Below are 15,783 nucleotides of genomic sequence, written 5' to 3'. Positions count from 1 at the left end.
GAGAGGAGGGGAAGATGGGGAGAGAAAGATAGACACCTGCAGACCTGCTTCACTGCTTGTGAAGCAACTCCCTGCAGGTGGGGAGCCGGGGGCTCGAACCAGGATCCTTCCTCTGGTCCTTGCGCTTTGCGCCACATGCACTTAACCCACTGCGCTACCGCCCGACTCCCAGCTTGGATTTTTTTAAAGGAGCAAATTCATATATGCGTGTGAATAGGTGAGTGTGTACACATACACTGAGAGAGAGAGAGAGAGACATGCATGCACTCAAAGAAGAATTACAAAAGAAATTAACAAGCAGCTGCTACTGGGAAAAGGAACTGAAGAGAGGCAGCTATACCTTTTCTGTAGCATTTGTAACCCTGCACATTTATACGCACACGCACACGCAAAAAGGGAGCAAACCTTGCCAAAGCTATGGAACAGTGACACCTACTGGTGAAGTCACTGCCTAACCTGAAGCATTAGCTTCAAAAGAAATCCCAAGAGGTTGGCCAGCACAACCATTTCAGCCATTAGTCAGGAAGCATGCTCCTTCTAAAGGATCATACGGAACTCTTCACGAGTACTGGGTCGTCCACGCGAGACTGAAAAGGGCCATCTGGCTGCGAAGCTACACTTCTTTATAATCGGTTTGCTCTGATATACTGCAAGTATTATAGTGATGTTCTTGTTTATAAGAGGTCTTTTAGAACCTCTTTCAGGGCCGGCTTGGTGATGGTTGCACTTCATTATCATCGGAACTGCGAGCTGGAAACGGACGTGGAGACTATCTCCACCTTCTTCCATGCCACAATCCGATCCCCACTCCAGAGTATAAAGTGAGAGCAGGCCGGGAACAGTGTGCCGCGTGTACTGCTAGAGGCACAGGGTACCAGTCCCCTGTGCGCCGCCTGTATGCGTGGGAGAAACCTAGCCCTACCAAGGGACTCACCACAGCCCTTGGGAGCGAGGGGATAAGCAGCTGGGGAGGCGAGGGACCGGTCTCCCAGGTGCAGTGGAAAGGCCCGAAGGCCTTCTCTCAAAGGACCCCACCCCTGGCCCCTATTTCAGAGCCCCTCCCAGGAAATCAATCTTTTGCCGAAGACATATTTTGAAATGGCAGAGTTCTGCTCCCCGACAGGACCACTTGTTTAAGGAGGAGAGGGCGTCACAAGTAGAAGATCATGTTTATCTTTGAGAAATGGAAAATTAATTCATTAAAACAAAAGGAATTTGGCCAGAGGAGATAGCATAGTGGTTATGCAAAGATTGTCATTCCTAAAGCTTAGAGGTCCCAGGTTCAGTCCCCAGGAACGCCACAAGCTAAAGCTGAACAGTGCTCCCCTCATCCCCCCATTAAAATCAAGCATATGTGTATATGAACTCATGTTTGGGGAGTCGGGCGGTAGCACAGCGGGTTAAGCACAGGTGGTGCTAAGCTCAAGGACTGGCATTAAGGATCCTGGTTCGAGCCCCCACCTCCCCACCTGCAGGAGAGTCCCTTTACAAGCAGTGAAGCAGGTCTGTAGGTGTCTGTCTTTCTCTCCCCTTCTGTCTTCCCCTCCTCTCTCCATTTCTCTCTGTCCTATTCAACAACGACATCGATAACAACAATAATAACTACAACAGTAAAACAAGGGCAAGAAAAGGAAAGAAATAAATATTTTTTTAAATTCATGTTTGTCATCAGGAGAAGGGATAGACTGGGGGAGGAGTAGAACTTAAGTGATTTCTCTAAAATCAACAGAGGGCTATTGTGCCTGTGTCCCCAGGGGAGTTTGGCGATGTCTGGGGGGTGATTCTAGTGTCACAGTTGGGATGTGGGCAGTGTGCATCGGTCATCCAGTGGGTAGAGGCCGAGGACACTGCAGAACACCCGGCGGAGCACAGGGCAGCCCCCACAACAATCACCTGCCAAGATGTCAACACTGCAGATTAAAGATTAAAGCACCCAGCCCAACTTAAAAGACACATACCCCAATTTAAAAGTGGGCACAAGAGGTGACTAGACAGCTCTCTGAAGATGAGATCCAAGAGCCCGGTGAGTGCATGGGAAAGAGACTCGCCATCCTTACCCGCTGGGGAAAGGCAAAGCAAAGCACAGTGAGGTGCCACTTCATGCGTACTCAGGGAGTTCGAATCTGAAAGGCAGAAGCCAATGGGTGCTGGAGACATGGAGAAAGCGCAGGCCCTGCACACTGTGCGGAGGGGTGAGAAACAGCACAGCCACAGGGGCGGCCGGCCCTACAGCTCCTTAGAGGTTGAGACACACTGCCGCCACATGGACCACACTTGCACACTATGCAAGGACCGTGAAAACATGGGTCCACATAGAAACATGTCTGTGAGAGCCCAACAGCAAATCCATCCCAATGTTTCTAGCATCTGATGAACCGAGAAAAAAAAATGCACTGGGTTCATGAAAGGGGAGACCATTCAGCAGCACAAAAACAGTCTGCTGGTGGATGCCACAACACAACACACACAACACAACACAACACAACACGTGCCGTGTGACAGACACAGGTCACAGGCCAGGGCAGTGGCTCAGCCTATTGAAGCAGCACAGAAGACAGAGGCGTGGAACGCGAAGGGTCACAGACTTCGCGGAGGAATGGGAAAGCGGCAGTGATGAGGCTGGTAGTGTTCCGCTTATTAAATTCTTCACTGGGTTTATGGCACTCCCGGGGGCAGGCAGCAGGAGGGGCTGCGGTGGGAGGGGCTGCGATTAGCAGCACGGCAGGTGGCAGCACACAATGGACTTGGCAGAAAACCTTGGAGGGAATATTCTCTTCTCCCAGAAGGGGAGACAGAATCAGTGGACGATGAAGAGCAGGGGGGGGGGGACGCACTGCTTTTGTTTGAGACAGACAGACAGGGGCAGATAGACGGAGAGGTCTGGAGAGAAAGCAAGCCACTTCATATCAGCCATTATCAGTTGCTGTCACGGCCAATTTCACCGTTCCCTGAACATTAAGCTTGAGAACCGCTATACAGAGAAACCAGAAACTTTTCTCTCAGACAGCATCTGATAAGATGGACTGTGGAGAACAAAGCAGTTTCGTGTGAAAAGAATCCTAACAGTAAGGACAAATTCATACAGAACCGAAAACGTCCTGCAGTGATGAGGAAAAATGACCCTGATTTTGTTGTCGTTGTTGTCGCTGAGACTTCACTGCTCTGAGCCAACCTTTTCCGAGAGAGACAGAGAAAGGGAGAGACACCACAGCACCGAAGCTTTCCTCCAGTGCTGCAAAGCTCTCATGTGGTGTACCTGGGTCTCACACGGCAAAGCAGGCGCCCTCGCCGAAGAGCTAACTCACTGAATCCAATTACATGAACCAGAACCAGCATGAGGGAGACGCAACCCAGAATGAGAGACCAGCCACTTACCACAGGAATGCGGGTCTCTGGCTCAAATTCTGTGGAGTTGGCATCTGGGGTAAAGAAACAAGTTCCGTGATTATTGATGCTGAAAATCTGTTGGGGGTAAGGGGGACGAGAGCTTTCTTAAATCAAGGGTGATCGACCAGCCAATCCCGGACTTACCTTTCATGTCCAGGCAGTTTCTTGCAAACTCTATGACGGCTAGCTGCATGCCCAGGCAAATTCCTGTGTGGAAAAGCAGAGACTGGGACTGAACGCGCTCTGTACGGCTGCCGGTTTCCCGGCTCATCTGTCTGCTGCCTGGCTCCTCTGGTGAGAATGTCGCAGCCTCTGCCGGCGGGGTTCATGCCCTGCCCACAGGGCTCAAATGGGACCCCAAGAGCCAGGTGGCCAGAGTAGAGGAAGAAGGAAATCAAAGTCCGAAAGCAGGCTCAGTGGGTAAAGCACACAGCTTACCGTGTGTGCAGCCCTGGGTTCGAGCCCTGACACAAGGGAGCGTCACAGGCAGCACTGGGGGCGGGGGTGGGTGGGGGAGAATAGTGGCAGGTGGAGCAGTGGCTGTGGTGTCTCTCTAGCTCTCTCCTCTCTCGAAATATATGGAATGAAGAAAATAACTGGGCCAGAAAGCTGACTTGCACACAAAACCCTGGGCTCATTCCACAGAAAGAAGGGGGGGGGGGGGACAGAGCAGGGTACAGAAGGGAAACTGGCCTCCCTCCAAACTGGCGTACATGAGGGCTCCCGGGCTGCTGCCCCAGAGCACTCCGGGGGTATAGAGCTGAAATCAATGGAGCCCGGCAGGCTCAGGAGAAACACACAATTCAATTTGGGTGAGTTTTTTTTTTTCATTCTGTTAATCTGTCTGATGCTGATTTGATTATTGAACCAGACAGAAAGAGCCGGAAGGGATCAGAACGTTCCTCCGCCTCCCCCACAGTCTGAGTCCTTCAGAGAGCACCTCAAGAGGAAGTCTCCACAGGCTGAGGCTTCCTCCCTTCTCTGCTGGGGTGCAGACAATGCCTGAGGGCAGGTAGGGGGCATACCAATAGGCTGAGGTGTAAAGAGGCCCACAGGCTGGCTGGGAAGCCCCCCCCCACTCACTGTGGAGGAGCAGCAGCGGCCGGGGGTGTAGGCTTCTCTGGGCGGGCCTGGGCACCTTGGAGGGCGGGGAAGGGAGCCACCAAATTGACCGCAACAGAGAGTCAAGACGGGAGGGAGAGGACGGAGCAGCCCCAGCTGCGCCATGGGCCTGAGTTCTCTGCTCTGGACTAAGCCCATCAGCAGGGAGACAGCCCTCTTGGAAAAGTACCCCTCCACACCATCACCAGGCAGGACACCCCAGCTTTGAACTCTGGCCCCATAGGGGAGCACAGTGACGCCAAAGAAGCTCCACAAATGGAGGGACAGTGCTGTGGCCGTCACCCCTCTCTTTGGCTGTCTCTCTATCAAAATAAAATGAATGAAAGTTGGGCCCAGGAGCAGCAAGTTATCTCTCTCTGTCTCTCTCTCTCTCTCTCTCTCACACACACACACACACACACTCACTCACTCACACACACACTCTCACAGTCCTGGTGCTGCAAAATAATGATAAATAAGCAGATGAATAAATGACGTCACAGAGGGTGGGAGAGAGAGCAGTGGGACTTGCATGCAGGAGGTCCCAGGCTCCACCCTTGGTATTCTGGTGTACCAGTAGCCAGAGCTGAGCAGTGCTTTGCTAAAAAGAAAGAAAGGAAGAAAGAAAGGAAGGAAGGAAGGAAGGAAGGAAGGAAGGAAGGAAGGAAGGAAGGAAGGGAAAACCAAGGCAAACAGCAGCCAATACCACAGAGCATTCCGCACTCTGGAAGCTTTCACAGACACATGCAAGGTCTGCAAGGGATGCCAGAAGAGGGCGATCAATACATCAGGCAGGCAGAGCGAAAGCCAATAGGCATGAAACAGCCGAGGGCTTTGGGGAACTTCAGAAGCTTCCCTGGAACTAGGACACAAAGCGAGCTGAGCTGAGGAGAAAGCAGCTGGTGGGAATGAGCTACAGCGCACCAGCCGTGGTTAGGTGCAAGTCAGACAGGAGTGCTTTAAAAGAGAGCTGTCCCAGACAGGGTGGCACAAATAAAGCAAGGTGTCAAGGTAAGAGCTCCAGGCTTCTCTTTTGAAAGGGGAGTTCCAGGAACTGAAGATGATGCAGCAGGTAGAGTACACACCTTACACCACGGCTGAGCACCTGGGCCGCATGCCCAACACTCCACGGAGCACCATGGGCAGCACTGGAGAGCACACTACGAGTGGCAGAGTGGTGGGTTGGTGCCTCTCTTTCTCTGCCTCTCTGGCATCTCTGTCTCTTTCTCTCTATCTTTCTCTGTCTCAAAAATATAAAAAACTGGAATAGTACTAGGGAGAGAGAAAAGGAGGCTGGGGGTATTGATCAACTGCCAATGCCCATGTCCGGTGGAGAAGCAATTACAGAAGTCAGACCTTCTACCTTCTGCACCCCATAAAGAATTTTGGTCCATCCTCTCGGGGGGAGAATGATTGGGGAAGATGACCAGAGGGCTCTGAACCCAAATTCCCTCAGGACCTGAAGCTTCTGTCACAAGGAATCTGAAAGGGGAGCAAATCTGGGAAACTAGAATAGAGGAAGCCAGGCGCTGAGAGGAGAGAGGGAAAAGGACACTGGGAATATCAGTAGGCCTAGGTGTGACTTAGGAGGGAAGAGAAGGTAGGGCCACAGAAGTGAATAAAAACGTGCAAAAGATAGATTAGATAGGTAGATAGAGCGGTCCGGGAGGTGGCACAGTGGATAAAGCATTGGGATCTCAAGCATGAGGTCCTGAGTTCAATCCCCAGCAGCACATGTTCCAGAGCGATGTCTGGGTCTTTCTCTCTCTCTATCTTTCTCATGAATAAATAAACAAAAACTTTAAAAAGGGATAGATAGATAGATAGATAGATAGATAGACAGACAGAGACAGAGAGAGAGATATAGTCAACACATATCTGTAGCCTTGGAAGAACTACTGCAGTTTCCGTTGAGGGGATGAGGACAGGATAGGGTTATTATTTTGTAAATCAGTATATGTCACGAATAAAAACTGGAAAAAAAATCTGGAACAGGAAGGTGGCTCAGTGACATCACATTTACACAAGACCCTGGGTTCAATCCCCAAAACCACTAAAAAGAAAAATAATTGATTTATTTGGGGAAAAAAAAAAAAGGACAGTTGTTGGGCAGACAGAACTCAGGGGGAAGAGCAGACCTTACCTTGTGTGAGGTGCTGGGTTCCATCTCCATCACCACAAGGGAGCACCATGGACACCACCACTGGGGCTCCACGGATGGTAGAGTAAGGATAAGCAACGCCATGGTGTCTCTCCCTCTCTCCTACCTTTAGCCTCCTCTAAGTATAGAAAAGTCTTTTTAAAAAATAGGCTGGGGGAGCTTCTCAATGGTATTGTGCGTGCCCAAGAGACCCTTGACCCGTCCCCCAGCACCACAGGAAAAGTATGTAAGTCAATGAATAAGCCAGCTCACAGGCTAGCCCTACCCGTTTTCCAAACTCAAACTATAGATTACAAACTGTAAACATGAGTTTTACCCAGAAAAGGTATCTTCTTTGCCCTTGCCCAAGAAATCGCCTGGAGTTTCCCCAACGTTCCTCTGATTCCGAAGCCTCCTGGCACAAGGACACCACTGCAACCGACACAAGATGAGGCGCAGTCAACATCACATGACTTTAAAACATTGGTTTTCCATCGGATGGAGAAGCTGTGGTTCATGAATACAGTCTATTAGATATGTCCCAGCCACCAAAATGATGGCATCGTGGGTATCCAGGGGTGGTAAAGTCAAGGGTTGGACTCTTGAGCACAGGATCCCAAGGTCAATCCCCAGAGGCACATATGTTAGAGTGGTGCCTAGGGTTCTCTTTCTTTCTGTTCTCCTCTTTTCCTCATCAATATACTTAAAAAAAATTACACTGTGGCTTTTGGGACAATAATGGACAAAACTAGAGGTGGTGATGTTAAGTGAAATAAGTCAGGAAGTGGAAAAGCAACCACTGAGTGGTTTCATTCAAATGTGGGATCTTATGGGGGGGGGGACGAAAGTAAATAAACTTACAAAGAAACAAATGGTAATAAGTGCCAGGCGGTCGTCAGAGTGCACGGGAGAAGTGGGGGACTAGGCAGAGGGGTGTCTTTGGCATAATGACACAGGGACCTTGATGGTGGGTGTGGTGAGTCTGACCGATTGCAAGCGGGTATGAGACTATACCCCGAAACTTAACGATAGTATACGCCAATGTTAAATCAATAAAACAAATTTCAAGACATGAAAATCATTTGCAGCTTCCCATGCTTACTGACCCTTATCCAATGCTATCACTAGGAAACATAGGGGAGATCTGATTCTGCATCCCACAATGACCTTGGGTCCATGCTCCCTGAGGGTTAAAGAATAGGGAAGCTATCAGAGGAGGGGATGGGATACAGAGTTCTGGTGGTGGGAATTGTGTGGAGTTGTACCCCTCTTACCCTATGATTTTGTCAATGTCTCCTTTTTTTATTTTTTATTGATAAAAAGGAAACATTGACAAAACTACAGGATAAGAGGGGTACTTTTTTAATAAATAAAGAATAAACACTTCAAATACTTGAAATGACACTTTTGCATAATAAATGTGCTTTTGAGAACAAAAAACAAACAAACAAAAATCCTGCCGAGAAGACATTTTCTAGACCTTCTAGGTCTCACTGAAAAGAGCCAAGGAAAGAAAAAAAGAAATACAATGCTGCCCCCAAGAGTTCTGTTGATTATGAAATAAAACCTAGACTCAAAGGACATGGAAAAGAAAGGATAGCCGAGAGACAGAGAGGATGCCATTCTTATGTTTCAGTTTAATGTGGAGAGGGGCAGGAGGGCAGGGTACAGGCCTTACAAGGCGTGTGACCCTGTGTTTGAGCCACACAAGAGACCCGTGGACAGCACCAAAGGAATACCATTGGCAATGGAGCGGTGTCATGGTGTCTCTCTTTCTGTCTGTCTGTCTCTGCCTGTCAAAAGAAGAATGGAAACTAGGCCAGGGAGGCTGCTCGGCCACACCACGGCTGTGTTAAGACCTAGCTTCATTCCCCAGCACTGCGTGGAGAAGCATTCATGCCGCAGAGGTAAGAAACAACCCCCTTTCTCTCTCCATCACAACCTCCTCACCCTCCCCGCAAATAAAAGCATTCCCACTGCCCCTCCCGCTGGCATTAACAGCATTTCCGAGTCCTGCGGCCTGGATGGGGCACACACAGAGTCCAGTTAGTGGGGGGTTCACACGGTTAGGGGGAAAGCACAGGGCACACTCCCCACGGGCATGGGTGCTGCTGGATACTCACTCAGCTTTGCAAAGCTTCTGCCAGGCCTCGTGGAATTTCACAGGGTCCTCGGTTTCGGTGGTCTGCTCCAGATCAATGGAGTCTATGTACTAAAACACAGCAAGAGAGTACAGGACCATGAAAGCAAAACCAAGGCTTAGAAATGCTGGGGCCATCGGGGCCATCGAGAGCTGTGACGCCAAGTCTTCAAGAGCTACTTGTTATGCAAGGGTTGTACTGGGCATGGGCAGAAAGACGGCCTCTCCATCTTGTGGCTCTTAAACGCTTTCAGGAAGATGAGGAGACCAAATCAACAGGCATCCACACGGAAAAGGGACAACGCCATTGGTGGGAAAGGAAGACACTGCTGTGGAAGGAACTAGAAGCCACGTCTGCTAGAACTGGGGACTTGAGGGATGAGGGAAGGAGCTGCATCAGGGAGGCTCTCTGGGGACGGACCGATGATGATGATGTGGGTGCATGTGGAAAGGAAGGAAGGACAAGAAGAGGAAGAGGGAAGGAACGGTCTGTGGAGAGCTCAGGCCACGGTAGGACAAACCCTCACTGGAGGGCCAGCCAGTGAGTTTACAAAGAGCACTCTGGGGCTGGCCTGGGAGATAGCTCACCCAGTGGAACGCTGCTCCTGCTATGCTCGAGGCCCTGCCAGCCCAGCACCACATGGGAGCATCATGGACAGCACTAGGGAGAGTCCCATAGATAGTGAAGCAGTCTCTCTCTCCTCCTTTCTCTCCTTTCTTCCTCTCTAAGCACACAGAAGTTTTTTTAAGTGGCTTGGGGAGGCCGCTTGGCAGTATCACACACGCAAGATCAGGTCATTCCCCAGAAATTCAGAGAAAGATCACTCCAGCACCTCGTGGAAGACAGACGGACACCAGCCGGAAAAGGCTGCCACCAGCCCAGGAGGTTAAGTACACTCACACTCGGGTCCCAAAAAGAGTATGACAAACTGGGCGGGGACGGGGGCGGGGAGGACACATGCAGGCCCATCTTGGGGAGATGTAAAAGTGTACCCTGTGATGACAACAGCCTTGCAAAACAGCTTTTTCTTCCAAAAACGATAAAAGAACGAAATATCAAGAGAGCATGATTTAAATAGTACTCAGAAGCTGGTGTCAACAACTCCCACTAAGGGGCCGGGCAGTGGGACAGCTGGTAGGCTGCAGATGCTGCCATGTGCAAGGACCTGGGTTCAAGCCCTCACTCCCCACCTGTGGGACAGGGGGAGCTTTGCAGGCAATGAAGCAGTGCTGTAGGTGTCTCTCTTTCTCCGCCTGTCTCCCCTTCCCTCTCGACTTGTCTGTCTCTATCCAGTAAGCAAAGGAAATGGCATACCTTTTAAACTCCCATTAAATGAAAAATCATGTACAACATTCCCCACTCCCACAGTCCCTACATGTCCATGTTTAAATATTTCTCTTGTAAAAATCACTTATCTGAGTAGATCTTAAGATGCAACATCTTGGGGGTCGAGTGGTAGCGCAGCGGGTTAAGTGCACATGGCGCAGAAGCACAAGGACCGGCATAAGGATCCAGGCTCGAGCCTCCGGCTCCCCACCTGCAGGGGAGTCGCTTCACAGGCGGTGAAGCAGGTCTGCAGGTGTCTGTCTTTCTCTCCTCCTCTCTGTCTCCCCTCCTCTCTCGATTTCTCTCTGTTCTATCTGGCAACAATAACAATAACGACAACAAGGGCAACAAAATGGGAAAAATGGCCTCCAGGACCAGTGGATTCATGGTGCAGGCACCGAGCCCCAGCAAGAACCCTAGAGGCCAAAAAAAAAAAAAAAAAAAGCAACATCTTAGTCTTTATGAGTATGGGTTATGACAAGCTTTCTATTGTCTTTTCCCATGAAGGAGCAGAAGACTTGGAGGAGAGAAAGGAACAGAAGTTAAATTTTCCTTGGAAAGACAAAAAACATAAAGTGGTTAGGACCTGAAAGCAGTAATTGGAAAGAGTCTATGCAGCCCTGTGGTTATAGCTGTACCATTTATCAATACAGTCGTCAGAATATGGAAGCAACAGAAATGCCCAAGGACAGATAACTGGGTTAAGAAGTTGGGAGTCGGGCTGTAGTACAGCGGGCTAAGCGCAGGTGGCGCAAAGCACAAGGACCGACATAAGGATCCCAGTTCGAACCCCGGCTCCCCACCTGCAGGGGAGTCGCTTCACAGGCGGTGAAGCAGGTCTGCAGGTGTCTATCTTTCTCTCCTCCTCTCTGTCTTCCCCTCCTCTCTCCATTTCTCTCTGTCCTATCCAACAACGACAACAACAATAATATCTACAACAATAAAACAACAAGGGCAACAAAGGGAAAAAATAAATAAAATAAGTATTAAAAAAAAGTTTAAAAAAAAAAGAAGTTATGAGATTGGGGAAAAAAAGAAGTCATGTCATGGGATGCATTCTCAATGGAACACCACTCCACCACTGAAACAGATGAGACTCATTGGGACAAAATGGATGGAACTGGAGGCGATGGTGCTGAGTGAGTAAGAGCAGTGACAGACAGCTGGCTCATCTCACTGTGGGGTACAGGGGACTAGAGCAAATGAACTTGCAAAAAATAGCAAGTGGTGGGAGTGGGGCAGTAGTGCAGCATTAAGCACAGGTGGCGCAAAGCACAAGGACCAGTATAAGGATCCCTGTTCGAGCCCCTGGCTCCCCACCTGCAGGGGAGTCGCTTCACAGGCGGTGAAGCAGGTCTGCAGGTGTCTATCTTTCTCTCCCTCTGTCTTCCCCTCCTCTCTCCATTTCTCTCTGTCCTATCCAACAACGATGACATCAAGAACAACAACAACTACAGCAACAATGAAAACAAGGACAACAAAAGGGAAAATAAATAAATAAATAAAATATAAAAAAATTTAAAAAATAGCAAGTGGTCTGTTGACTGGGTGGGAAAGGGGGCACAGAACTTTGAGAGCTTGTTTGGAGCTTCTAGCAGGGGAGCGCAGCTACTCGTATACCCTCGACTGAAGGCCGGGTCTGTCTCTATTCGGAAAAGGCCGTCCTCTTCGACCGGGTACATAGCTTCCAGGAGGGACACACATGGAGTGGTGAGGGAGGAAAGGGACACCCGCCTAGCCAGCCAGACAGACCGAATCAACCCTGGCCATCAGTGGGGTGACAGATGGCATAGTCAGGTCACCCTCACAGCCAGGTGAACAGAACTTTGGTGGAAGGCACACTGACTTCCTCACAACAAGTGTGGGTATGAAATAATTATCCCTGGAGCCCTGTGATTTTGGAAAGTGCAGTGAAACCACTAACAAAAATGAACCAAGAGTGGTCTAGTGTCGGGAAATTGTGAGGAGCCTCACAAAGCACCCTGCATTTTTCTGCCTCCAGGAGCCTGGCATTCCTTAAAACATTAAGCCAGCTCCCCCTGCTCCACCCTGCATTCCTGATACTATGGCCTATGTACATAACCACTGTTTTGCCTGAAAGATCCCCACCCATTCCATCCCTTTGATCTATCTTCTTTCTGCCCTCAAGACCCTCCCTGCCTGCAGGGTAGTATTAATCCTACCAGTTAAAACCCTCGCAACAGTTGCTAAGGAAGTTCCTACCTTTCCAGCGCCTTTTGCCTTTCTCTGCCCCTTTCCTAGCCATTTCTGTTTCTGACTTGCCACTTCCGGGTCTGCCCTTTAAAAGCCTTGGCTCTCTGATCAATAAAGATATTGCGGGGAGTCGGGCTGTAGCCCAGCGGGTAAAGCGCAGGTGGCGCAAAGCACAAGGACCGGCATAAGGATCCCGGTTCGAACCCCGGCTCCCCACCTGCAGGGGAGTTGCTTCACAGGCTGTGAAGCAGGTCTGCAGGTGTCTATCTTTCTCTCCTCCTCTCTGTCTTCCCCTCCTCTCTCCATTTCTCTCTGTCCTATCCAACAATGACAACAACAATAATAACTACAACAATAAAACAACAAGGGCAACAAAAGGGAATAAATAAATAAAATAAATATTTAAAAAAAAAGATATTGCATTGCCTCGCTACAGCCACGAGCTTGGTTCCTGAGGCATCTCCCTCAAGTCGCTGAGTGAGTAGCAGCCCAGGCTGGCTCCGGTCGAGTTCTCTCCAACCCAGAGAGTACGCACCCAGGAAGAGGCACCCCCACGCTAGCCCGGCAGTCCAGGAGGTGGTGCAGTGCTAAAGCTTTGGACTCTCAAGCATGAGGTCCCGAGTTCGATCCCCGGCAGCACATGTACCAGAGTGATGTCTGGTTCTTTCTCTCTCCTCCTGACTTTCTCATAAATAAATAAAATCTTTAAAAAAAGAAAAAGCTAAACTAAAAGGGTTAACCTTTTTTTAAAAAAATGAACAAAAAAGGGGGGATAGGAAATAAAAAGAGAAGATTACAAAAAAAAAAAAAAACAGTTAAGGGGATGGGTGGGTGGTTCCTAAGGTGGTAGCTAAGCGAAGTGAGAGAATGTCCTCAGTGGAGCATTGTTCCTTATGTAAGGAGAGCTTGCTCAGGTGGTCAGAGCACAGGACATATGTGTCTGAGACTCAGGGGCCACAGGTTCGATCCCTGCCATCATCTTATGCCAGAGCTGAGCAGTGCTCTGGTCTCTTTCTCTCCCTCCCACCTCTCTCGTGGTAAATGAGTGTTTCAAGGTAGTGAGACTTCCTGAAACCATCAACCATCACATACACAGACAGCAGATCACTGAGTAGGAATGCTTAGAGAGAGAAATCTCAGAGATAAGCGTTAAACTGGGCTAGTTGGACAGAAAGAGAAGTGGGGCTTCAGCGAGGCTGAATGCTCTGCTTTCCGCACCTCACACTGTGCTCTGCCTACTGCGTGTGGTACATGAGCTCCCGTCTGCACTGACAGAGGTCAAGAGCATGCTCCTGTGAAACACCAGTCCCTGCCGCTCTCCCGGAACGCTGACGTCATAAAGAAACGAGACTGTCAGTCAGCTGTCGCTCCTCCAAGTTAGAAAGGGGAGGACGGCATTTTTGAAAATCTGGACTCCGAACTGGGATGAGGACAGCTGGTCTGCCATCGGTGCCAGCCAGATTCAAGCCTGGCCCCCACCACACTGGGACGAATTCACATAGCTGTGTTCTTGATATCTCCCTCTCTCTCTCTCTCTCTCTCTGTCTCACTCACTCTCACTCTCCCATATCATGTTAATAAATCAACTTTTTAAAAAAGTCAAACAAAAAAGAAACACGACTGCTGCCCTCCTTCCCATTGGGGTGTCTGCACTGTGGGGACGTGGGAGGCAGAGCGCACCCCCTAGCTAGACCCCTGGGCTGTAATGAGCTCCACCCTCGTGCCCGGCTCCTCAGCCTCTCCCTGCCTTGTCCCACCCCCTTTCCTGCCCGCCTCTTCCCTGGGCCACTGGTGTCCTGCAGCCTTCACTAGAACTACTCTTGGCTGAATGTGGAGCCCTCCAGAGGTGGGGCGGCACTGCCTTCAATACACCCTGGCCCTGGGGAACACAGATGGCGGGGTGAGTGTCAGGAGGGTAGGAAGGCCAGGCCGGGACTCACCAGCAGATTCAACTTGCGATTGATGGCCAAGGCTGAGTGCTCCAGGGCCTTGAACACGGAGACGTAGCAGTCTCGGAGCTTGGTATACTTGCCCACCAGGGCGATAGAGCAGGTTTTCTGTAACCGTTCATACCTGAGCCGGAAGACAAATCAGAAAGTCATCTGTAGCGTATATAACAGAATAGCAGTCACCGTTCTTCTCCCAAAGCACTCTCTACAACCCTGGGAACAGATGAGCCTTGCACTTCATGTCTTTAGCGAAGTATCTGGCCCCACCCCTAGAAGAACTGGCATCTGCCCACCAGTAGATTTCAAACTCCCAAGGAGCCCCAGAGGCACTCCCATATGCAGCCACAGACATAAATCCGCAGAAAGGAGATGATCAGAGGAAATGTTAAAAGCATTCAAAATAAAAGAGCCATCCCCATCTCGTAAACATGAGCTGTGCTCAGTCTGCAAGGTGACACTCCAAAAGAAAATGGAATCTGAGTGTCAGCGGGAAAACATTCCACTACTCACTCTGCAAGGTGACATTACATAAGAAAATGCATCCAACGCGTCTACATTAGAAATGGTCACATTCCCAGCAGACCCACAAAAGCCTGCTTATTCACAGCACGTCCAAAGACTGGAGCTTGGAGAACTATTTAAAATATTACAAGCCACTGAGATCATTTTTGAGAGAACCCCAGCCTCCATAAGCCACTCAATCACATCCTGCCATGCCAGGCGCAAGTCTGACTGTTGTTTTTGTCAGGAAATCTGTGCAAAGAACATGAAAAACGTCTGCTCTGGGGCCGTGGCGGGGGGGGGGGGGAGGGTACCACTAGGGCTGCACACGTTCAGGCTCAGGAGACCCAGTGCCCTAGGACCGAGCACTGTGGTGAAGACTGTTTCTCATCCACGGCGGCTAACTTCACAAAGAGACAAGAGGCAAGAAGTCCCAGAGATAGCAGAGGTGACTTTCCAGGAAGGGGACGTACGCATTCAGTTTACTGGGTACCTCTGTGAGGCTCTGCCCACCGGTGCCCCACCGAAACAGGAAGGACTTAGATGACAAAGTGGGAGGGAGGAGTGGTGGCTTCTGGTTGAGCACACATATTACACATATTAATGTGCAAGGACCCGGATCCGAGCCCCCGGTCCCCACCTGCAGGGGGAGAGCTTCATGAGTGATGAAGCAGGTCCGCAGGTGTCTCTCTGTCTCTCCACTCTCTATCTCCCCCTGACCTCTCAATTTCTGACTGTCTCTATCCAATAAATAAATAAAGATAATAAACATTAAATAAAAAAGCAGGTTGGCATGCAGCCACCACGACAGGGCCGAGCCCACAGCCTGCAAAAAGCGGCATCACTGTGGCACTACAGGAAGTGGACACTAGCTCTGCTCCCCACCCCCATGGAAGTGGGGGGAGTCCTGAGCCCTCCCTGTTATGAAGGCCCCCAGAGTGCTTCCTGGCCCGGCTATGTGTCACCTCGAGTGTGCCACTTGGTACTTGGACTGCTGTAAGCTGCAGGCAGGAGGCAGATGGGG

At 50.1% G+C, this 15,783-nt stretch overlaps 2 protein-coding genes across 2 annotated transcripts in view; one reads left to right on the top strand and one right to left on the bottom strand.

Annotated features, from left to right (window-relative positions):
- The window catches only part of CTPS2 (CTP synthase 2), a 77,784-nt gene extending 63,174 nt beyond the window's left edge, over positions 1–14,610 (bottom strand). Inside the window, exons 1-6 of the mRNA XM_060182689.1 lie at positions 14,552–14,610; positions 14,250–14,382; positions 8,752–8,840; positions 6,966–7,060; positions 3,532–3,594; positions 3,376–3,419 (exon numbers count right to left, since the gene is read on the bottom strand). Coding sequence (XP_060038672.1) covers positions 3,376–3,419; positions 3,532–3,594; positions 6,966–7,060; positions 8,752–8,840; positions 14,250–14,382; positions 14,552–14,610 — 483 coding nt within the window. The remainder of the gene's footprint in view (positions 1–3,375; positions 3,420–3,531; positions 3,595–6,965; positions 7,061–8,751; positions 8,841–14,249; positions 14,383–14,551) is intronic.
- A 76-nt stretch (positions 14,611–14,686) lies between these two features.
- Positions 14,687–15,783, top strand: part of SYAP1 (synapse associated protein 1) — a 26,665-nt gene continuing 25,568 nt past the window's right edge. Inside the window, exon 1 of the mRNA XM_060182688.1 lies at positions 14,687–14,709. Coding sequence (XP_060038671.1) covers positions 14,687–14,709 — 23 coding nt within the window. The remainder of the gene's footprint in view (positions 14,710–15,783) is intronic.

The sequence above is a fragment of the Erinaceus europaeus genome, chromosome X (genome assembly GCF_950295315.1).
Source record: "Erinaceus europaeus chromosome X, mEriEur2.1, whole genome shotgun sequence".
NCBI classification, from domain to species: Eukaryota; Metazoa; Chordata; class Mammalia; order Eulipotyphla; family Erinaceidae; genus Erinaceus; species Erinaceus europaeus.
This window is presented reverse-complemented; position numbering and strand designations above follow the sequence as displayed.